The sequence below is a fragment of the Gadus chalcogrammus genome, chromosome 6 (genome assembly GCF_026213295.1).
Source record: "Gadus chalcogrammus isolate NIFS_2021 chromosome 6, NIFS_Gcha_1.0, whole genome shotgun sequence".
Lineage (NCBI taxonomy): Eukaryota > Metazoa > Chordata > Actinopteri > Gadiformes > Gadidae > Gadus > Gadus chalcogrammus.
Window position 1 is genome coordinate 25,224,582 of NC_079417.1, and position 23,275 is coordinate 25,247,856.

The 23,275-nt window shown below is 44.3% G+C and overlaps 1 protein-coding gene across 4 annotated transcripts in view; it reads left to right on the forward strand.

The window, feature by feature from the left end:
• Nucleotides 1–23,275, forward strand: part of LOC130384167 (serine/threonine-protein kinase N2-like) — a 33,098-nt gene that overhangs the window by 8,374 nt on the left and 1,449 nt on the right. The window contains exons 5-19 of one of the 4 annotated variants that reach the window (XM_056592250.1): nucleotides 5,503–5,586; nucleotides 6,044–6,153; nucleotides 6,587–6,730; nucleotides 7,789–7,864; nucleotides 9,924–10,089; nucleotides 10,799–10,895; nucleotides 11,087–11,130; nucleotides 11,216–11,273; nucleotides 11,356–11,447; nucleotides 13,151–13,327; nucleotides 17,152–17,214; nucleotides 19,514–19,599; nucleotides 19,907–20,049; nucleotides 22,491–22,598; nucleotides 22,852–22,932. In XM_056592250.1, the coding sequence (XP_056448225.1) occupies nucleotides 5,503–5,586; nucleotides 6,044–6,153; nucleotides 6,587–6,730; nucleotides 7,789–7,864; nucleotides 9,924–10,089; nucleotides 10,799–10,895; nucleotides 11,087–11,130; nucleotides 11,216–11,273; nucleotides 11,356–11,447; nucleotides 13,151–13,327; nucleotides 17,152–17,214; nucleotides 19,514–19,599; nucleotides 19,907–20,049; nucleotides 22,491–22,598; nucleotides 22,852–22,932 (1,529 nt within the window). The remainder of the gene's footprint in view (nucleotides 1–5,502; nucleotides 5,587–6,043; nucleotides 6,154–6,586; nucleotides 6,731–7,788; nucleotides 7,865–9,923; nucleotides 10,090–10,798; nucleotides 10,896–11,086; nucleotides 11,131–11,215; nucleotides 11,274–11,355; nucleotides 11,448–13,150; nucleotides 13,328–17,151; nucleotides 17,215–19,513; nucleotides 19,600–19,906; nucleotides 20,050–22,490; nucleotides 22,599–22,851; nucleotides 22,933–23,275) is intronic. The other 3 variants (XM_056592251.1, XM_056592252.1, XM_056592253.1) reach the window with 3 other exon arrangements.

Genomic DNA, 23,275 nt, shown 5'->3' on the forward strand with positions numbered 1-23,275 from the left:
TCTTTCAGTTCAATTATACACACTTTTTGGTTAGAAAAATATTTATTTTGGATATTGAAAAAAATGCAAGGGACAGTGCTTTATGGTTTCTTCTTGCCTTACGGCTATTGTGTAGCATCTTCTTAAGGGTTCTCTGGATGAAGGTTTCCTCGTAACACTTGTACCCGCACAAGTTTGGATGTGGGTTGTGGCTGTACCGGGCCAAGCAGGCCGAACCGTCTTGGGTCCTCAAGCCTCATAACGATCTTGCGAGGAAGGCCGGTTTCACTTCTTATGCTCCTGGAGAGGATGTCCGTCTGTATGCCAGATGTGGGAGTACAGTTTGCCTGCCCCTCATCTGGAGAGTCACACTTGTCTTCGCCAATGTCCAGGGACTGCTTGCTACAAAGAATGAATCAGTAATTGTGGATATACATATATTATTATGAGGAAAGACATGCAGGCTACCATGGAATGCACTTACCTTGTCTTCAAAACAACAACTGCTCCCTCTTCATCAAGTGGCTGAACACCAAGTTCAGGATTGGCTTACTGTGTTTCGCTGTGTGAAAAGATGGTCGTCCATAATTAAGCATGTGCAACATAATGAAAGCCGGTTGTAGAAAATCATATACTGTAGATGGAAACTTACAGGTCAGATTCCTTTGTGATGCTTGACACCAGTGGTTGATGTGGTCTGTGGTAGTGTTTGCCAACACTTGAAACTAAGAAAAATGGCAAAGCAATCTTTTTACAAAGTGCAGGGTACTGCATTATATGGCAAGCCGGACAAATAACTTGATATAAGCATAATGTGCTTGGTAGTGAACTTGTAAACTAACACCCCAGCTAGCAAGCAAGCTAGAAACATGCAGGGCTCACAACAAAACGGTCGATCAAACACATTTTTTGCAGAGACTATCAACATTGAGAAAGCCACAATACAAAGAAAAACAAAAAACAAAGTTCACCCAAGGATATTTACAATTTCAAGAGCAACACGGCCAATTCGGCATCAGATTTGCTTCTGAATCTTCTTTTTTTTTCAGTTCGCGCCATTCCTGAAAAGCTTGCCCACGTTTACTCATGTCTGGCCTCTCTGTTGGTCTCTCCTTATCTCTTCTTCTGTTCCTCCGACATCTGGTTCCTCTGTCTATTTTTATCTGTCTGATCCATTATGAATGTAACAATCCCTTCGCTACTTGCGTTACTATTTCATTCCTACTGACCGCCAGAGGCGGTGCTTAAGCACTGGATGTTCAATCTCGCGCATGCGCAGGTCGAGTAATTATACCAACAAAGTCACCTGTGACACCTGGGTGACCCGAGAATGTCTATATATTCCTGAAGTCACCTGAGGATCTGTTCCTTCTATTTTCTCGCGGTAGCGGACTAGCAGGACAGACAAACATTGTTTGTTAAAATACCATATTAGCTTGTCGCAAGTAGTCTTGTAACCCAAGGGTTGGTGCCTCGATTTGACTTTTTCCATCAAAGGCTGCGACCTGCAATTTGTTCGATTTCGGCCAGGGGTGAGTAAAGTGTGTAGGCTACGTGTAGCCGTCAGCGAGCATGGCAGCTGATATCACCTTTCCACCTTTACTTTAATTTGCTTAGAGCATCAGTTGAACAATTGTTGACAGGGGGGGGGGCAAAAAGTTAGCATTGGCAGGACCGGTTGTAATTTTTTATTTTGAGGCGGCAGGGGGTGTAGTCGCAGCTAAATGTAACTAATAAAGTTACTTGTAATCCAACTTAGTTACTTTTAAAATCAAGTAATCAGTAAAGTAACTAAGTTACTATTTTAAGGAGTAACTAGTAATCAGTAATCGGATTACTTTTTCAAGGTAACTGTGGCCACACTGTATTTTCCTCGTTGCTCTGGTTTGCTGCCCGTGTGGGCCGCCTTGGGAATTTGCTTTCTCAGATTGTTCTGGCTCTGTCTCAAACTATACGGGGGTCAGGTGCCGATCCTTAAGCACAGACCCAGGCCAGGGGCCTCTGCGGTACCCCGTGCCAATAGCTCTCAACCACGTTCAGGTGGACAATCGAGGGGCCAGCACTTGTCACCACAGGTTGACCAGCGCCGTAGCACTGCGCCAAACCCACAAGAACAGCTCGATTGGTTCTATTCAACCTACTTTCTGGTACCGAAGAAGGATGGCGGGTTTCGCCCCATTCTGGACTTGCCTCTCTTTTCGGCTGGGGTTCAGTATGGCAGTGCAGGACTGTCAGAGGCCAGTGGGATGCCCAGCAGAGACTGGAGCATATAAATGTGCTGGAACTCCTTGCGGTGTTCTTAGCTATCAGGCACTTCTTTCCAGTTCTGAGGAACCGACATGTTCTTGTCCGGACAGAAGACACCTCCACAGTCTACCATGTCAACCATCAGGTGGGCACCAGATCGAGGCAGAGTCTGCGGTTCACGCAATGGCTCCTTACGTGGGCGTTCCCCCATTTTCTGAGACTGAGGGCTGTCCATGTTCCAGGTGTGCGAAACACAGCCGCAGACCTTCTCTCTCGCCAAGGCCCACCCCCCGGAGAGTAGAGACTCCATCCGGAGGTGGTGGGCATGATTTGGGACAGGTATGGCAGGGCTGTGGCAGATCTCTTTGCTTCCGAAGAGACGACCCACTGTCCCCTTTAGTTCTCCTTGACGGAGAGGACCAGTCCCCTAGGACAGGATGCTCTGGCTCATGCTTGGCCAAACAGCCTGCTTTATGCATTTCCTCCAATTCCCATTACTGGCAACGCGCGTGGCAGTCAGAGCCTACTTCTGGTGGCTCCACATTGGACAGGAAGGCCATGGTTCCCAGCGTTACTAAAACTCCTCAACAGGGAGCCTTGGGGCATCCCAGAGAGACAGGACCTTCTGACTCAGGTAAGCGGACGCATATGGCACACGAATCCGGGGTGCCTGTGGCTGTGCGTGTGGCCCCTGAGAGCCAGGAACCACTGCTGACGTCTTGCGACCAGTCAGTGGTCCGTACCATTTTTAGTTCAAGGGCACTCTCCACTAGGTTGCTCTATGCAAACAGGTGGAAGTTGTTTTCACAGTGGTGCGTGGCACGGGGTGAAGTCCCAGAGACTTGCTCAGTGGTAGTGATACTACACTTTCTGCAGTCTGTGTTAGACAACAGGAGAGCTGCTTCTTACCCTGCGCGTTTATTTGGCCGCGATCTCGGCCACACATGCAAGGGTGGATAACCAGACGGTAGGGTCCCACTACCTAGTCAGGCAGTTTCTGAAGGCCAAGAAGCTTCAACCGCCACCATCCCTGAGGGCACCATCATGGGACTTGCAAGTTGCTCTGAGGTCCTTACGTCTACCCCCATTTGAGCCGCTAAGTCAGGCAGACCTGACGCGGCTTTCCATGAAGAAGACATTCCTCCTTGCCATTGTGACTGCAAAACGGGTCGTGAACTCCATGCCTTGTCATTGAGTCAGGCGTGTATGCGCTGGTACGCAGATGGGTCAGGAGTGGTGCTCTGGCCGAATCCATCCTTCCTACACAAATGATTGTCTCCCCATCATGTAAACCAATCAATCGAGTTGGCTGCTTTCAATCCCCCAGGCTCTCCAGAAGGTGCAGAAAGAGTGTGAGACCTGTTGTGCCTGGTGCGGGCGCTTAGGGCGTATGTTGATGTGACAACCAGCTTGCGTAAGACGGATAACCTCTTTGTCTGTTACGGGGGCTGCAGGAAGGGGGCTGCCCTGTTGAAACGGAGACTCTCCCACTGGATTGTGGATGTGGTCTTGAATGCATATAGAGCACAGGGGCTCCCTGTGCCCTTGGCCGTTAAATGCCACTCTACCAGGAGTATGGCTAAATCATGGGCTGCCTTGAAGGGGGTTCCACTTCAGGACATTTGCTCCGCGGCTACATGGTCCTCATCATGTACGTTAACCCGATTCTACAGTGTTAATGTCGCTGCTCCTCATCCTGTGGCGACAGCTGTCTTGTCGACGGCTTCAAGCCCTTAATTGGTGAGCACTCTTTGTGACCTTTTTGGTACTAGTCATCCAGTGCTAAAGCACCGCCTCTGGCGGTCCATAAGAATGAAATAGAACGATAGTTACGTATGTAACCACGGTACTATGTATTCCTGGGGTGATGAGTTCTCTGTCAATCAGACTTCTCAGATTCCGCGAGAAGATCCAGTTGGAACAGATCCTCGGGGTGACTTCCGGAATATATAGACATTTAAGATTCAAGATGGTTTTATTGTCATATGCACAACAATTACAGAGCAGTCGCTGGCAATGAAATTATTTTGTCTTGGGCTCCTCCAACAGTGCAATATAAGAGAAAGTAAAAGTATAAGAGAAACACAAGTAGGAAGGCTGAGACTTAAATAATAAAAATAAAAATGAATATAATAATAATAATGATAATAATAATAATAAAAATTAAGTGTATAAGAGGAACACAAGTAGGAGAGCAGAGACCTAAATGCAAAACTAAATAAATGTCAAATGTAAACAGACATGTTTATCTAGATGTCGACTGGTATAAAGTGGCAAGTTATAAAGTGGCAAGTTATAAAGTGTTATAGTGGTGAGCTAAGTAGCTCAGGAGTTCAGTAGGCCCGTGGGATGAAACTGTCCCTGAGTCTGGTGGTGCGAGACCGGATGCTGCGGTAGCGTCTACCAGACGGGAGCAGCTGAAACAGTTTATTACTGGGGTGATGAGGGTCTTTAATAATCCGGTTAGTCTACTTCCTGCAGCGCTAAGTGTAGTGGTCCTCCATGGATGGCAGCTCCGTCCTGGTAATGTGATGGGCAGCTTTCACCACCCTCTGTAATTTCTTCCGGTTGAGGGCGGAGCAATTGCCGTACCAGGCGGTGATGCTGCCGGTCAGGATACTCTCTATGGTGCACCTGTAGAAGTTGCAAAGTATCCTGGAGTCCATGTTGAACCTCCACAAACTATCACAATGACTCTTAACCTGCTAATCAAATTAAGCTAAAAGACTTGCATAGTTCCCCTTAAGACCGAAAACAACAGTCATCACAACCCCATATTCCGTATAAATGGTATCCAGGTATCAAGGTACAACCAACGCAGAACACAACACACCCAGAACACAACCCGATTCAAAACACAACCCGCCCAGAACACAACCCGATTCAAAACACAACCCACCCAGAACACAACTTACCCATCCAAACACAACCCACCCAGAACACAACCTGATTCAAAACACAACCCACCCAGAACACAAACCTCCCAGAACACAACCAACCCACCCAAAACACAACCCACCCAGAATACAACCCACCCATCCAGAACATAACCCACCCAGAACACAACCCACCCACCCAGAACAAAACCAACCCACCTAGAACCCGACCCACTAAAAACCTGACCCACACAGAACACAACTCAGCAGTCAATCAACCAACCAACCAATCAGCAAGCACACAACCAACCTGCACATCGGCACAATTTTATTTGATATAAATATAGCATTTATTTGTGGCTGTATTTTATTAATTTCAGATTATTGTGGATCTTTTCAGGCAAACTTGAAGTACAGCTTCTCGGCTGTGAAGATCTGCTGGAGTCTCTGACAGAAACGGGATTGCCCCTGACTTCCTGTAAAGGTAAGTCCCTCAGTTGCCGTGCTAAGCTAGCCTTATGAGACCCTCCTGTGAGCCTCACTTGAAACCAACTATCAAACCCAAAGAGTGGACAGACCAAACAGCGCTAGGGAAGGGAGTTTCAGTTACCACTAACCCTAGTGATGGTAGGGAGAGAGGCGGCTGGAAGGAAGGGAGCAGAGAGGGAGGGAGGAGGCTGGGAGGAAGGGAGCAGAGAGGGAGGGAGGAGGCTGGGAGGAAGGGAGCGGAGAGAGAGGGAGGAGGCTGAGAGGAAGGGAGGAGGCTGAGAGGAAGGGAGCAGGCTGGGAGGGAGGGAGCAGCACAACGCTGCTGTAGGCTAGGTTAATAACTTTGTACATAATATACACAAACAAAATGTCTGAATAAGGAATATTGAGATACTTACTAGATGCAGGTGTTGGTATTGACCTCTAGTTGACCGTTGGTTGTATGACCCTAGTCGAGGTTAGTGCTGAGCTGAAGCTGGATGGAAGGCTGGTGGGTCGGAGCCGCTGGGGCCCCCCGGGGAGACGGACCTGGGACCAGACCTTCTGCTGCCACCTGGACCGGGTTAGACCTCTCTCTCTCTCTCTCTCTCTCTCTCTCTCTCTCTCTCTCTCTCTCTCTCTCTCTCTCTCTCTCTCTCTCTCTCTCTCTCGCTCTCGCTCTCGCTCTCGCTCTCGCTCTCGCTCTCGCTCTCTCTCTCTCTCTCGCTCTCGCTCTCTCTCTCTCTCTCTCTCTCTCTCTCTCTCTCTCTCTCTCTCTCTCTCTGCCAATATGCATGTTTGCCTGCCTGTATATCTGGTTACCTGCGTGGCTTTCAGAAATCCTGGGATTAGGAATCCTGCACACGACTTTGTTGTTGAAGTTCTGGTCGTAAACAGCAGGGGTATCTCCCTGCCTACAAAGGGGATTTATTTTCTACTAAAGAAGAACCATGTGGTGGCTGTGGTTGTTTCTGTTGTATGTGGTTGTATGTGTTTTGTGTGGTTGTGCGTGCTAGTCCCGGGAGCTGGAGGTGGAGGTGTGCTGGCGGGACCAACGAGGGCTGTGTGGCGTCCGCTTCCTCCGCCTCGGGGAGCTGATGGAGGGAACCGACCAATCACAGATCTTCAGGCTGGAGCCTCAGGGGGTCCTGTTTGCTACGGTATGATGACCCCCTGACCCCAATGGCCCCTGATCACCCCTGACCCCTGACCTAGCCTCATCAGAGGGGTATTCCATCAACCAAGCTAAAGGCAATGCCGGGCTTATTTCGCTTAGCCTCGCAACCTTAAGATAGAGTTGCGTTCCATTAACGTGACCAAAGGGAATCCCCGCTAAGTAACCATGGCAATTTATCCGACCAAACTAACCTGGTCAGTACCAGGCTAACTGTCAGGCTTACTTGATCGGTGTTTCAGAGAAGTCCATCTGTCGGAAAAAAGTGTACCAGAGGGTTCCGTCAAGCCTAGTCCTCACAATTTTGTCATCTATCAATTTTTGTCATTTAAGTATGTTACGCTTAATACTACTTATGCATTCAAAAGATCGGCAATTTTATTGCCAGGCAGCCTCCCTGTTTTTATTAACGGTTACGGGTTTCCCTTTTAGAGTTATTATATGCTTGTAGGCAAGGCAAGACAAGGCAACTTTATTTATATAGCACTTTTCATACACAAGGCAGACTCAAAGTGCTTCACATACTAACATTGTCATACAGTAAAATAAAAGATAAGTAAAAAAAAACATATGCAAAGAAATGAGTAAAATAGAAAGTTAAAAAGGCATTTTAGTATTAAAATATAAATAAAGGCAAAGTTGAAAAAGCTTTTTAGAAAGTGCATTGTATTTAAGATTTAGCAGAAAGCTAAAGCAAACATAAAAGTCTTCAGTCTTGTTTTAAAGGTGCTCATCTCATAGACCTCCACAAGCAGCTTCTATTCGCCGCTGGAACAGATTCCGCTCTGTCCTATTCGGAGATATGATCCATGATTCGACATTCACGATTCTGGGCTGGTTACATATCTCGTGAGCGCATTTAATCCACGATAACATAAGCCTGGCTTGAACTAACCTGAGAAAGGTGCGACTGAACTGGGTTGATGGAATGGCTTTAGCCTCAGAGGAAGTTGGCGTTAGTTCTAACCGGGTTTAATCAACTAAGCGCCGATTTCGTTAGCGACTTTGATGGAATACCCCTCTGGTTATCTGGTGTGATTGCAGATGACCTTCGATGAGGTCGTCGTGGAACACCCGGCCAAGCTGAGACGTCAGCGATGCATCTTCACCAAGGAGAGAGGTAAAGATACAGGGTTAGGACTAGAGAGGTAGAGATACAGGGGTAGGACTAGCGATAAAGACCAGGGTTAGGACTAGAGAGGTAGAGATACAGGGGTAGGACTAGCGATAAAGACCAGGGTTAGGACTAGAGTGGTAGAGATACAGGGTTTTTGACTAGAGATACAGGGTTAGGACTAGAGAGGTAGAGATAAAGGGCTAGAGAGGTAGAGATACAGGGTTAGGACTAGAGAGGTAGAGATACAGGGTTAGGAGTAGAGATACAGTGTAAGGACTAGAGAGGTAGAGATAAAGGTTAGGACTAAAGAGGTAGAGATACAGTGTAAGGACTAGAGAGGTAGAGATAAAGGTTAGGACTAGAGAGGTAGAGATACAGTGTAAGGACTAGAGAGGTAGAGATACAGGGTTAGGACTAGAGAGGTAGAGATACAGTGTAAGGACTAGAGAGGTAGAGATAAAGGGCTAGGACTAGAGCGGTAGAGATACAAGGTTAGGACTAAAGAGGTAGAGATACAGGGTTAGGAGTAGAGATAAAGGGTTAGGACTAGAGTGGTAGAGATACAGGGTTTTTGACTAGAGATACAGGGTTAGGACTAGAGAGGTAGAGATACAGGGGTAGGACTAGCGATAAAGACCAGGGTTAGGACTAGAGTGGTAGAGATACAGGGTTTTTGACTAGAGATACAGGGTTAGGACTAGAGAGGTAGAGATAAAGGGCTAGAGAGGTAGAGATACAGGGTTAGGACTAGAGAGGTAGAGATACAGGGTTAGGAGTAGAGATACAGTGTAAGGACTAGAGAGGTAGAGATAAAGGTTAGGACTAAAGAGGTAGAGATACAGGGTTAGGACTAGAGAGGTAGAGATACAGGGTTAGGAGTAGAGAGGTAGAGATACAGTGTAAGGACTAGAGAGGTAGAGATAAAGGTTAGGACTAGAGAGGTAGAGATACAGTGTAAGGACTAGAGAGGTAGAGATAAAGGTTAGGACTAGAGAGGTAGAGATACAGTGTAAGGACTAGAGAGGTAGAGATACAGGGTTAGGACTAGAGAGGTAGAGATACAGGGTTAGGAGTAGAGATACAGTGTAAGGACTAGAGAGGTAGAGATAAAGGGCTAGGACTAGAGAGGTAGAGATACAGGGTTAGGACTAGAGAGGTAGAGATACAGGGTTAGGAGTAGAGATACAGTGTAAGGACTAGAGAGGTAGAGATAAAGGGCTAGGACTAGAGAGGTAGAGATACAGGGTTAGGACTAGAGAGGTAGAGATACAGGGTTAGGAGTAGAGATAAAGGGTTAGGACTAGAGAGGTAGAGATACAGGGTTAGGACTAAAGAGGTAGAGATACAGGGTTAGGAGTAGAGATAAAGGGTTAGGACTAGAGAGGCAGAGATACAAGGTTAGGACTAAAGAGGTAGAGATACAGGGTTAGGAGTAGAGATAAAGGGTTAGGACTAGAGAGGCAGAGATACAAGGTTAGGACTAAAGAGGTAGAGATACAGGGTTAGGAGTAGAGATAAAGAGTTAGGACTAGAGAGGTAGAGATACAGGGTTAGGACTAAAGAGGTAGAGATACAGGGTTAGGAGTAGAGATAAAGGGTTAGGACTAGAGAGGTAGAGATACAGGGTTAGGACTAGCAAGGTAGAGATACAGGGTTAGGACAACATTAGAGAGGTAGAGACACAGGGTTAGGACAAAATTAGAGAGGTAGAGATACAAAGTTAGGACAACATTAGAATGGTAGAGATAAAGGGTTAGGACTGGAGATACAGGGTTAGGACTAGATAGGTAGAGACAGGGTTAGGAACACATTAGAGAGGTAGAGATACAGGGTTAGGACAAAATTAGAGAGGTAGAGATACAGGGTTAGGACAATATTAGAGAGGGAGAGATACAGAGTAAGGACAAGAGATACGGGGGTAAAGACTAGAGAGGTAGAGATACAGAGTTAGGACAACATTAGAGAGCTAGTGATACAGGGTTAGGACAACATTAGAGAGGTAAAGATTAGGTCAGTAAGACAAGAGGAAATAAGTGTTAAGGATGTACTTTGTGTTTCCTAGGGAAGAACTTCCTGCGCGCCGCCCAGATGAACATGAACTTCTCCACCTGGGGTCACCTGATCATGAGAGTCCTTCCTCACTACAGCTCCTTTGCGACCTCTGACTGTGCGCCCCACCAATCCCATGAGACAGAGAAGGAGCCTGAAACCACCAGCTCACTGCCCAGGTCAAACCCTGCACAACCTCTAACCCTTTAAGGGGTGATATGATATTATGCTTTTTCGACTTGCCCCTTTGCTTTGGAGTGTTCTATGATGTATGTATACATGTTTTACATCTGCTAAGCTACAAAAATCTAAGTCCGAGCCAGGGGGAGTATTTGGTGCCCACCGATAACACCCCTCAATAAGTGTGTGAAACAGCTAGTTTTCGCTCAAACTTTACCTCCGTAACAGTGTGACGTCAACCTGCACAGTAGGCGGTGCTGAAGTGCAGATTTCCCGCCTCCCAACGAACCGCAATGTTGACAACTACTCGGCGGTGTGAATTTGCCGACACACACGCAAAGCGCTCGACCAATCAAAGCAGACTGGGCTACTACTGAGGGGGGCCTTAAAGCAACAGTTTTTGAAAGACGCTGATGTTGGCTTTGCACAAATGAAAATTTAGAATAATAAGGGCTATTTCTAACATAGAGGCATATAAACCTATTGTAGTAGTATCCCCAAATGCATTTATTAACACAAAAAAGCATGATATGGGATCCTTAGCCCTTGACACTTACCTCTAACCCTCACTGATCGGGTAAATACAGATCGACTGCAACTCAACAGCACAACTAAACAAAAAACAGAACACAACTACAATACAACGTGACAATACAACAACGTAACCGGTGAACAATGTGTTTAATGGTTGTGTTTGTGCACCTTTAGCGATGTAGCGCTGACCAGGCTGAGGGCGGACGAGGAGCCGGGGAAATCAAACCACATCGTACCACAGGAGACACCCAACAGCAACACGGAAACCCAGGTAACCACGACAACCGCCTCCCCCATCCCCCACTCCCCCAGAGTGGAGATTCATTCCACTCAATGGACGCTCTTGGAGATGAAAGATAGATGATATGATGAGAAATGTTTATAGTAGTGTTAAGCAGTATGTGAAGTAGTATTTGTATGAAATATGGGCAAAGGAGACATTTTCGCATTTTTGTTTGACAGTTGTGCGACAAACCAATCGAAGAGAATGACAGACCTTCTACCAAGTAAACATAATACACAATCACACAAATACAGACATACAATGTCAGGTTTGGTTCGTGTTGTGAGCATTCGGGTGTGTGTTGCCAGGTTGCAGATGGAAGAGTTTAACTACGTCTCGGTCCTGGGCAGAGGTCACTTTGGGAAGGTCGGTGTCCACTCATCCAGAGTTTTGATTCGTTTTATGTGGATGTTGGCCTCAGGGTTGTGATTGGTTAGTTGGTCTCCAGGTGCTGCTTGCGGAGTTCCGCAAGACGGGGAAACTTTACGCTGTGAAAGCCCTGAAAAAGTGCGACATCGTGTCCCGGGATGAGGTGGACAGGTAACACCACCCACCTGCTCATTACATCACTGCAGCACCAACCCCCTGCTCATGACATCTCTCTAGCACCTCCCACCTGCTAATGACATCTTTCTCAACAGTTTTTTACGCCAGCCATAAAAAAAAATTCAATTATGAATGCCAGGTGCATTCATAATTGTATTTTCTTGTATGGCTGTTGAAAACATAACAAAACACTAAGCCAATTATCGGTTTGACCAATGAGCAATTAGTTGACCCAAACCTTTGCAGAGACAGGCGACAACTCTGCTACCTCTTCGAGTCCTCACGTAGGTCTGCGACTGGCCAAAGTTAGGGATATAAGTTATAAGTTAGGGATGTGGTCAGTAGGGTTGGGGGTGTGGTCCGTAGAGTAAGGGTGTTTTCTAGCTAGTCAGTAGAGTTGGGGATGCGGTCAGTAGAGTGAGGGTGTGGTCTAGCTAGTCAGTAGAGTTGGGGTGTGGTCAGTAGAGTGTGAGTGTAGTCTAGCAAGTCCTTCGAGTAGGGGGTGTGGAGTCAATAGAGTGTGCGGAGGGTCGCCGATTGCGATACGTCACCAACTGGGAAACTCTGTTATCAAAATCTGGCCCCAGTTGCCGAACGGAAGTAGAATCATAAGAGCGTCATGAGGTGTTGTTCACAAGAACTTTCCGTCGTTGTGAAAATGTTTTCCCCATCATTTCCAGTGCTGTGAACGCATCAATATTGGTGACGTATGGTTTACTAGTGATTCGCATGAACATGGCGGAACATGAACATTTTACCCATGCAAAGTCAATGAGATCCGTCTCATTGACTTTGCATGACTTTGCGTCGACGGACGCATTTAGTGTGAATGCGACGTGACCCCCTTGCGTTGCGTCAATGTGGAACCATAAAGAGCCCTTTAGTCCTGTGCTCAGCTGCTGCATTAATCAACCTTGGCGTACATTGAGTCTAAACTTCTAATTTGTTAAATATTCTTGAGCGTCCTTAATAGTATTTTTTAATGCAATTCATCAGAGGTGACCCTTTTTGCTTATTTTTATTATCCTTATTTCCACAAGTTAATCTCATGTTAAATATTCTTGAGCATCTTTAATTTATGTATGGATGTAGACCATATTTTAACCACTTTTTAAAGATTCCTCACATGAGCACCTTTTGAGTGTTTTGAGTGTTGAGTTATTTTAAATAATTCAAAAGAAAATGTTCTGAAACTTTTCTGTTTGTCGTCCATGCATCACACATTGTTCAATTGCAATGTAGTATAGTAGAGCTATAAGTGGGTGAAAAAACTGCTAAGCAAAGTAAAGGTAAATCAGTTAATATGTGTCTTCAGTGATGTTTAGTATAGTAATGTCAATTAACAGGGCATCACTCGCTATGGGAATGGGGGGCGCAAAACTCAATCTCGCCCAGGGCTACCAAAGGGCTACAGCCAGGTCTGAATGTGGGTGTGGTCTAGTTAGTCTGTAGAGTTGGGAGTGGGGTCGATAGAGTTGGGGGTGGGGTCAGTATAGTTGTGGGTGTGGTCAATAGGGTTGGGGGTGAGGTCAGTAGAGTTGGGGACGTGGTCAGTAGAGTTTGGGGTCTGGTCAGTAGAGTAAGGGGTGTGGTCTATAGAGTTTGGGGTGTGCTCCTAATGAACTGGGGGGGTAATCTTGAAGCATTCGTTGGGGCAGTGGTCTAGCTGCTCATTTGACCTCCCTCTCCCCCAACAGCCTGATGGCTGAGCGGAGGATCTTGGAGCTGGTCCGGAGGTCCCAGCACCCCTTCCTGGTGCAGGTCCAGGGCTGCTTCCAGACCCACGATCACGTCTGTTTCGTCATGGACTACTCCCCTGGAGGAGACCTCATGATCCACATCCACCAGCACCCTTTCAGCCTGGACCAGACCCGGTATCTCTCTCTCTGTATTGCCCTGTTTCTATATCTGTCGGTCATTCCGTGTCTCTATAGAGCGTAACAGTGACCGCCCCCTTTTTTAACAGCTCTGGTTCCAGAAGTAAATTTCCCATTCATTTTCACCGTCCACTTTTCGTAAAATCATTATATAAACAGTTTGAAGCCTAGAACCAAGCCAATCGATAGTCAAGGTAGTGGTGACCAGAAAATGTTTGAATTTGGAAAACGGAAGAAAATGCAAAGGTACAAGACTGTGTACATTATTTTTGTGAACGGCTGAAGGGACTCCTCATCCCATAAACCATTGCGGACCTTTTCGCAATGGTTCCAACCAATAGTTTTGTGCATTTCTTGCATCTTATAACCTTTGTGTTTATTATATTGTTTATATTGCTGTGTCATATATTCTGCGTGTGTGTTAGTGTATGTGTATGTTAGTGTTTCATATAGTGTATAGCGTTGTCATCGACATGGTACTTTCCTTAGCTGACTGCAGTCACGTGTATTAACGTTACTTGTTTTTAAAGGCGCGTTCATCGTCCTGGTAATAACGAGCGCCTCGTCAGTGATCTTCACAAAAGGTTTTTTTTATCCTATAATAAACAGTCAGGACTAAACAGAACTTAGTAAGATCAGTTTCAAGTTTGAACGCCTTTATTTCCTTGTAGCTATTGCTTTTTTTTATGAGAAGCACATTGCATTGCCACTGTATGGAAGCCTATACTTGCCCTTATCTAGAGCTGATTTACCAGAACAAAGTTTGAAACTGAGCAAAGTCGATGCCAACAGACGGTTACAACGTAAATCAAGAGTAAAGTATGTGATATGATGGTTTATTATTTTATATTGAGTAAAACTTTCATGTTCCGCCATGTTCATGGCGTCAGTAGTTAACAATGCGTCACCAACTGGGCAACTTTGCATTCAAAATCTGGCCTCATTTGCTGAATAGAAGTAGAATCATCAGAGTGTCATGAGGTGTCGTTCACGAGAACCTTCTTACGCTGCGAAAATGTTTTCCCCATAATTCCCAGTGATCTGAACGTGCCATAATACATGTGAATTCAGTCTTGTATACCAGTTACGTATTCATTCAACATTATGTAATCCTTTGCTTTTATACTACCCAAATAAAAAGCATTGCTAGTGCTATATCATATATTTGTACTCAACATATCTTCGTGTTTAGTAGCAGCAGAGCCTGTCTACGGACTCCTTTTCCTTCGTATTAAGGTGTGGCCACACCAGACGCGTATCTCACGTAATTTTTACGCGAGATACGCGCGTAAAATGTTGCTTGACCATTTTGTGTCAAAAATGGTCGCATACGCGCCATACGCGCCTACGTCACTCGCCTAGATGAGTCCATGTCCATGCAAGTGAACGGAGCGTTCCCTCTTCGTCATAACTATCAAACCAAACATCCTTCACATTCACCGAGCGAACATTACGAAAGTAAAATGCACATTTCTCGCTAAAAATGTTTCCATAAACGCATTTAATGGCGTAACTATGTTACTATTTCCACCCAGAATAAAGAAAGTTGTCGGCCGTGGCTGCGCTGGAGTCCGAGGTAGGAAACCCAAACGCCGCCGTGTTTGGGTGATAGAGTTTAGATCGGGTTAGATTAAATAATCTCGGATATAAATAACAATAATCGGGTTAAATAACTTCACATGGTGTGTCTGGTGTGTTTCCAGCATTCGTAGTGTTGATCAGCAGATATATAGTCCGCCAAGACGTTGAGGTTGCTTAACCAGAGACTCTGTCCATGCAAGTGAAAGGAGCGTTCCCTCTTCGTCATAACTATCAAACCAAACATCCTTCACATTCACCGAGCGAACATTATGAAAGTAAAATGCACATTTCTCGCTAAAAATGTTTCCATAAAAGCATTTAATGGCGTAACTATGTTACTATTTCCACCCAGAATAAAGAAAGTTGTCGGCCGTGGCTGCGCTGGAGTCCGAGGTAGGAAACCCAAACGCCGCCGTGTTTGGGTGATAGAGTTTAGATCGGGTTAGATTAAATAATCTCGGATATAAATAACAATAATCGGGTTAAATAACTTCACATGGTGTGTCTGGTGTGTTTCCAGCATTCGTAGTGTTGATCAGCAGATATATAGTCCGCCAAGACGTTGAGGTTGCTTAGTAACCAGAGACTCTGTCCATGCAAGTGAACGGAGCGTGCCCTCTTCGTCATAACTATCAAACCAAACATCCTTCACATTCACCGAGCGAACATTATGAAAGTAAAATGCACATTTCTCGCTAGGAATGTTTCCATAAAAGCATTTAATGGCGTAACTATGTTACTATTTCCACACAGAATAAAGAAAGATGTCGGCCGTATGCTTCTGTCCAAGCTCACTACTCTCTGCCAGTGACGTCGGGTCAAGCTCAACGCTGATTGGGCAACGCGGCTAATCGTCATGCGTATGAGCGTAAAAAGTTCAATTTTTTGAACTCTTGAAATGTACGCGATATACGCGATATACGCGCTTTACGCGCGTTACGCGCGTAAATATACGCGCCTCATACGCGCGTTATGCGCGTAAAATTTTGCTTTTACGCGTGTAACGCGTGTACGCGTCTCATACGCGCGTAAACCAATGGTTCCCTATGGAAAAAATGGCGATTTTATACGGGAGGTACGCGAGATACGCGTCTGGTGTGGCCGCACCTTTAGACATTCTCTGGTAGCAGTAGCAGGCATTCACTTTTGGGGTGCTGTAAACTTTTCCTGGTAACAGCGAGCTCCACCAATCAAGACGTGTCACACTTCAGGATTTATGGGTAGTGTAGTGGTTTCAATGACATTGCGAATAAGAAAATGTTTTTTAAAAAAACTAGATGTTGCTTCGTTTAACTTGTGGCTTCTACAGCAGCCAAAACCATTGATTCACAATATAACGGCACGTGGTATGTATAATTTGGATGGTTACGACATTAAGGCTTTTAATCAAAATCTCTATGATGAAAATGAATGGGATTTTTACTTCTGGAACCACACTGTTGCACTCTAATAGGAGTGGAAATCACAGGGTACCTCACGATATGATAATACACGCGATACATGGCCCGCAATACCGATAATATTGTGATATAGCGATTCTCAATAATTGATAGATTGTTAGAAAATCTTATAACAATACATCACGATATATCTGTAAGAATGAATACAAAATGACTGTGAAAATGTAAAGTGCTGGATTTTGGTCCATGCTGAGTTTTTCCGTTCCTTTTCTTTGGTTAATTAACTTCATTCATTCATGTGTTGAGCGCCACCTCAAGGAGCAGGGAAATCTGTTTAGAGAGCCTTATTAATGAATTAAAATATAGATATTTAGGGCGATATTTCCTGTCTCACGCTCCAGGAATAAATCATAAAAATGCAAAGAAATTATTTTAAAATAAATAATAATAATAATAATATTGAAAAATATTATATCGATTTTTGGCTGCAGTGTATCGATTCTTGTATCGCACGAAAAAGTGTGACGATATATCACTGTATCAATATTTTGTGCCACCCCTAGTCTCTATAATACCGGAGGAGACATCAGGATCTACATCCACCAGCACCCTTTAACCTGAACCAGACCCAACCCAGTACTGGCCTGTCTCTATATCTTTCTGTCTTTACATCTGTCTGTCTGTCTTTATATTTGTCTGTCTGTCTCTATATCTCCCTTTCTCTATATCTGTCTGTCTCCACATCTGCCTGTCTGATTTTATGTTTGTAACACTACCAGCCCGTATAATTGTATCTCTGACTAACTGTCTCTCTCTTTATGTGTGTGTGTTTGTTTGCAGCTTCTACTCTGCTTGTGTGGTTCTTGGTTTAGAGTTTCTTCACCAGAATAAAATAATCTACAGGTGAGAAGCCTCTCCGCTGTTATGTAATGACAACAGGTGATTCAGTCGACTCTCCTCTCTGTTGTTACGACCGCAGGATCCCTCTAACCTGTTGTCAAGACAATATGTCAGGGATGGGCAACTTTCATGATAAAGAGGGCCACATTTTTCATCATAACCGTCAGAGGGCCACATGACTGCACACTTCAACTAAACGTGAGCTGAGAGAAGCTACACAATTTCGAATTTGGTATGCATGATTTCCTGTATTCTGGTGCATTTTGGGGATGGCCACTACCTAAAAAATCTTCCAGAATCATAACCTATGATCGGTATGTTAATTAAACCAACAATTTATTTCATGTTTTGCATGCTCAAACAGCCACATGAATGGTTAGTATTTTTATCAGTGCAAAGGGCTCACATACATCATCATTCAATGATGTCACAAAACTGAAAAACAGTGGCCCAACATTAAGTGCAACAACTCAATGAACTCAAACCCAACAAGCATGATATTCATTGCAGTTGTAGTAGTTGTAGTGGCGACTTATGTGGATATCTTTAATGACTGATATCCTTTCCAAGCAAACGCATGGGTTTGCCTTTGAATTCTATGAATTCTTCTCATCTTTCTTGACCGAGTTTTCTGTAACTCGATCAATTATAAAAAGAAAAAAGTATTTTTTTTTTGTTTTGTTTTTAATTATGTGCGGGCCTGACTGAGTGAGGATGCGAGCTGATGCGGCCCGCGGGCCGCCAGTTGCCCATCCCTGCAATATCTGAGAATCGTGTTCTTATTCTTCAGAGGTCTATTCACCGTTCTCTAAAATCGTCTTGTTTGGATGAAAACAAGGTTGTAGCTGGTTCTCTAGGTTACTACATTTAGCTAGAGGTGTCATTTGTGTCGCAACGATGTTTCACTGATGATCTATTGAACCGCAAACTCTGAATCTGCCAATTTCTTTCCATCTTTACGGAAGTTACGCAGCAGGGATGATCACACAGTGGAATGCTTATGGTAAACCAGCGGACGAGCGCTGGGCGGAGATTTCAGAAACTGGGAGATTATAGAAAAATATAATTTGTCAGTTTGCCGTTTGTCTAGTCAATATGTTAACCTACTTATTATTTATTTATTTCCACCGCGACCCGCCCACAATTCCTCCCAAGCATTACTTTTTTTTTTTTTTTTTCACAAAAATAAGATTCAGGGCTAATTAAGTAATATCCGAATTAAACAGCCTAGTGACGACACTGATCTCTACTAGTCTTTACTTTACTAGTTAGTTCTTTACTAGTTAGTAAACACTGCCCGCTCCAGCTGTTCGCAGGATTCCCTCCAAGTCGACAATGGAAGCGTCATGCGATTCCCCAAAATTTCTGGCATGCCAAACTTTCATCGTGGGGTTTTCGAACAACACAGACGAAAAAAATCGCAGATCCCAAGCATGTCACATTACAAGACTTCGTCTCGTCGCCGATTTTTCAAAATCGTGTACGACTCGCAAATTTGTCTGCGACGAACGAATCTTGGCAAAATCAGGCTGAAATCGTGTAGTCTGAACCAGCCAATGGCCTGAATGGCTGGTTTAAACCACACGATTTTATCTCGATTTCGGCCCGTTCCATACATTAGGGATAATGTAAAGAACGCCGGTCATTATCGGGAAAATAAGAAAAATAACTATTATTTTCGATAATGACCGGCGACGTTCCATACATCCCGCTTATTACCTGGCTACTTGCCAAAACGGAACTATAACTTCATTGGAACAGAGTGTGTCTTTTTACAATTCTTTTGTTAGCAGCATTCGTAGTGTTGATCAGCAGAGAAATAGTCCGCCAAAGACGTTGATGTCGCTTAGCAACCGAGCACACTGGGACTATTACCGGACTATTGCGGAGTGATACGAAAGACGTCAATTATACTTAGCAACGGTGAATTATCAAATATAATTCACCGCCGGAAGTTGTGAAGGGCCCATGCAAGTGAACGGAGCATTTCACGGCATTGAGAAGACCCTGAGTATAATTGACCGCCGTCAAGGAAAGTCGATTTTTTTGCCGTCTTTCGTATCACTCCGCAAGTAGTACGTAAATTGATCAACCCTGGCGTGCTCGGTTGCTGGTCATTATCAAAAATAATAATAATTTTATTTTTTTCCTGATAATGACCGTCGTTCTTACATTATCTCTAATTTATTACACGGGTCTTCTCAATGCCGTGGAACGCTCCGTTCACTTGCATGGACCCTTCACAACTTCCGGCGGTGAAAATAAAATGTAATAATATATATTATTACTATGACGATGACAGGGACTTGAAGCTGGACAACCTCCTGATGGATGCTGATGGCTTTGTCAGAATCACAGATTTTGGCCTCTGCAAAGAAGGTAGTACAAGTGTGTATATCTATCTATCTATCTATCTATCTATCTATCTATCTATCTATCTATCTATCTATCTATCTATCTATCTATCTATCTATCTATCTATCTATCTATCTATCTATCTATCTATATATATATATTTATCTATGTAGATATTGACATAGATAATTATCTCCAACATACTTTTTCTTCTTTCTATATTTGATAAAGACATAGATAATTATCTCCAACATACTTTTTCTTCTTTCTATATTTGATTATATTATAGCATGAGGGCCATGCATGAGGTGTTGTTCTAGCTCAGTGAGTCTGTGTACAGGTATGGGTCATGGGGATCGAACATCCACCTTCTGCGGTACACCAGAGTTCCTGGCCCCCGAGGTTCTTACGGACGACGACTACACCCGCGCCGTCGACTGGTGGGGGATGGGCGTCCTCATCTTCCAGATGCTGGTCGGAGAGGTGCGTTCTGGGTAGTGTAGTCTAGTGTGGGCAAGATTCCAATGGATGTGTTTTGAACACGTTTCCATTTGACGTGATGGACATCAGTGACCATGAGATATCATAGAAGAATGTATTAAGGAAATCATGGAATGAATGGATTGGAGACAATGAAACAAGTTCAGAAACCATATGAAACAAAATAATTTTCAATATTTCATATTTTTATAATGGGTTAAATAAATTCATCCCTCTAGCACAGTGATTTTCAACCTTTTTTGAGCCGCGGCACACTTTTTACATTTACAAAATCCTGGGGCACACCACCAACCAAAATGACACAAAATGACACTCTAACACAGTACATATAATACATATTGTAGTGGCGATTTGCCCTCAATGAAACAATAACTTGAAAATTAAGAAGTCAAACAAAGCAACGTATCAAAATAGCCACTGAGGCCCCAGGGGGGACGAATCTTACGCAGTGCAGGGGAAAGAGTCAACTGTCCAGTCGAATTTAGATTTCTGCAGGTTTATTTTCCGATCTTCCAAGCAAACAAAACAAATGTGCAACAGTGTGAACCAGCAGCCTCACTCCTTTGTCTCTCTCGTACAGCTAGTAAAAAACCATGACCCTTCCCAGTGCCTGTCTTACCTATGCCCGCCACCTCTATATATAGGCTAGTAATAACTTCAAAACAAAAGCATAAACAAACTCAAATTAACTATTTTATAATACAAACGAGAAAATAAACATAAAAGTCATATTATTTTATATTAAGCAAACAAACTAAATAAATGTTTTACAATTAAATCTAAGAACTGCATAGCTCCAAGTACATATAGTTAATAATATAGTTTCTAAATGTATTTATACTCACTTAGTGTGAAACCTGGGCCTGTTTCGATTAACACAAAATGGATATCCTGGCAGGAATGGTAGAAAGACACACACAAAGCTCTTCCTCAACAGCTCTGTCTCTCTCTGTTTTAATGTTTAATTACCATTAGGGCTGGCCCGAATGCCATTTTTCAGGCTTTGAATACTCGTTGGTTTTTCCGAGCGAATATTCGAATACTCGTTCCAGAAAAAAACACCATCAAAAACAACATTAATAATCCCTATATACTCCCTGGAACAGATTTTGACAGTATCTGCATATTTTGTTTAATGTTTAATAGCTTTTGAACGTTAATTAGTAGGCCTGAGCATGGCCGTCGATAAGGGGTGAAAGGTGATGACGATTCAGGGGGCCCACAGCCCAGGGGGGGCCCACAAAAAAAAAAAAAAAAAATTATTCTTTATTATTTCTATATCACCAGCCCATAGTACTACCATAGTACCCCCCGTCCCCCGTCCCCCGTCAACAATTGTTCTCCCCGGTCAACAATTGCTCCCCCCCCCTCAACAATTGTTCTCCCCGGTCACCCCCTCCCCCCCCCCCCCCCCGTCAACAATTCAGCGCAGGGGGGCCCATCAGTAAATCTTGTCTAGGGGCCCAGGAATTGTAGCAACGGCCCTGGGCCTGAGTAGGTTGAAGTTCCTTCGTTTTTCCCCGTGAAAGCGAACAGCTGTTGTTCCGTTCCAAATCAGCTGTCCTCTGCCATCTCAGCCCTTACGGGAGCTTTTCAATTCATCCTGGAACGTGCATCTTTTCAGGGAATTTGTGCAATAAATCCATAACAAATACCGAATATTGATTGTCTTATGTGTCCATATTATATCCATTATATTGTCCGGGTATTCCTAAGAAGCTCACGCTCTGCAGCAAGCCAGTCACAGTTGATTGGCGCGGCGCTGTACAGCGAACGTAAACAAACGACTAATTCGCATTTCGTCGAGTATTACTTTTCCTCCCGAGATCCCGTTAATGTTGTGTTATAAAGTAAAGGGAAACAAGATATATTTTCCTCCTCCACCTCTCTCGCTTCTCTGCTTGGTGTCGCTGACGCTTATAGTTTGCCTCCCTCGCTCTTGTAACGTCACGTACATGGAAAAAAAACAACGAAACTCCGAATACTGATTTAAGCTTCGAATACTAATTTTCCGAGTAGCCGTTAAATGTAAAAATCCATAGATTAGCCGCACCGTTATATAAGCCGTAGAATCGAAAAATGGGAGAGAAAAAAAAGGCGCGGCTTATAGTCCGAAAATTACGGTACATTATCTGCGACACTTTATTGCAGCACAGACACCCGATAATGGTTTATTAGGTGATATTAGAAAATTTCCCACGGCACACCTGACGATCTCTCTAGTTGAAAATCACTGCTCTAGCAGACCTGTTTACTTCCTATTCCCTGGTGTTGGTATCCCTCCATCCGTTCTGATCATTCCAGTCCCCTGGTGTGGTATCCCTCCTCCTGATGACAGGCTAGGAGGTGGTACTACTTTGTGGGGGTATGATTCTAACCAACCTAACCACTCCTCCCCTGTGTCCCTCCGCCGCATCGTAAAGTCCCCATTCCCTGGTGAAGAAGAGGAGGAGGTGTTTGACAGCATCGTGAATGAAGAAGTGCAGTACCCGGCCGCGCTGGCCCCCAACGCCGTCCTCATCATGAAGAAGGTATCCATGGCAACCCTTAAAATGGTTATTCACAATATAGACTGCACGATCTGGGCATGTGTTATCTTGTATGGTATATCGTAATATACTGTACAATATAATGTTTTACTGTATATTCTAGTGTATTTTGTGAATGCAGTACCACATAACACAATTGTGCTGTGTAATGTTTTGTATTTTGTGGAATGGGTCAAGTGGTCCAAAGTCCAGTCATGTTGATTATTGGTGACACATTGATCTCGTTGCTTTCCAGTTGCTGAAGAAGAATCCAGTAAAGAGACTGGGAGGGGGAGAGGGAGACGCTGAGGACGTGAAAGAGGACACCTTCTACCAGGTACATACATAGCATATATAGTATTTGTAGTGTAAATATATGACGTCTCCTCAGAGAGTGGACTAGGATGTGCATATAGTGTAATATATAACACTAATGACACTAATGTATATATAGACGGGAAAACAGTGTAAGTGTTTGGTGGTAACCATCCGGTTACCAGCCAAACTGGTTCCATCCCCGACTCCTCCGAGTGTTGAGATGTCCCTGAGCAAGTCATCTCACCCTTATTGCTCCGGACGAGCTGGCTGTCGCCTTGTGTGGTTGACTCCGCCATTGGTGTGTGAATGTTAGGCAGTATTTTAAAGCGCTTTGGGTGGCCACTGGTTTGAAAAGCGCTGTA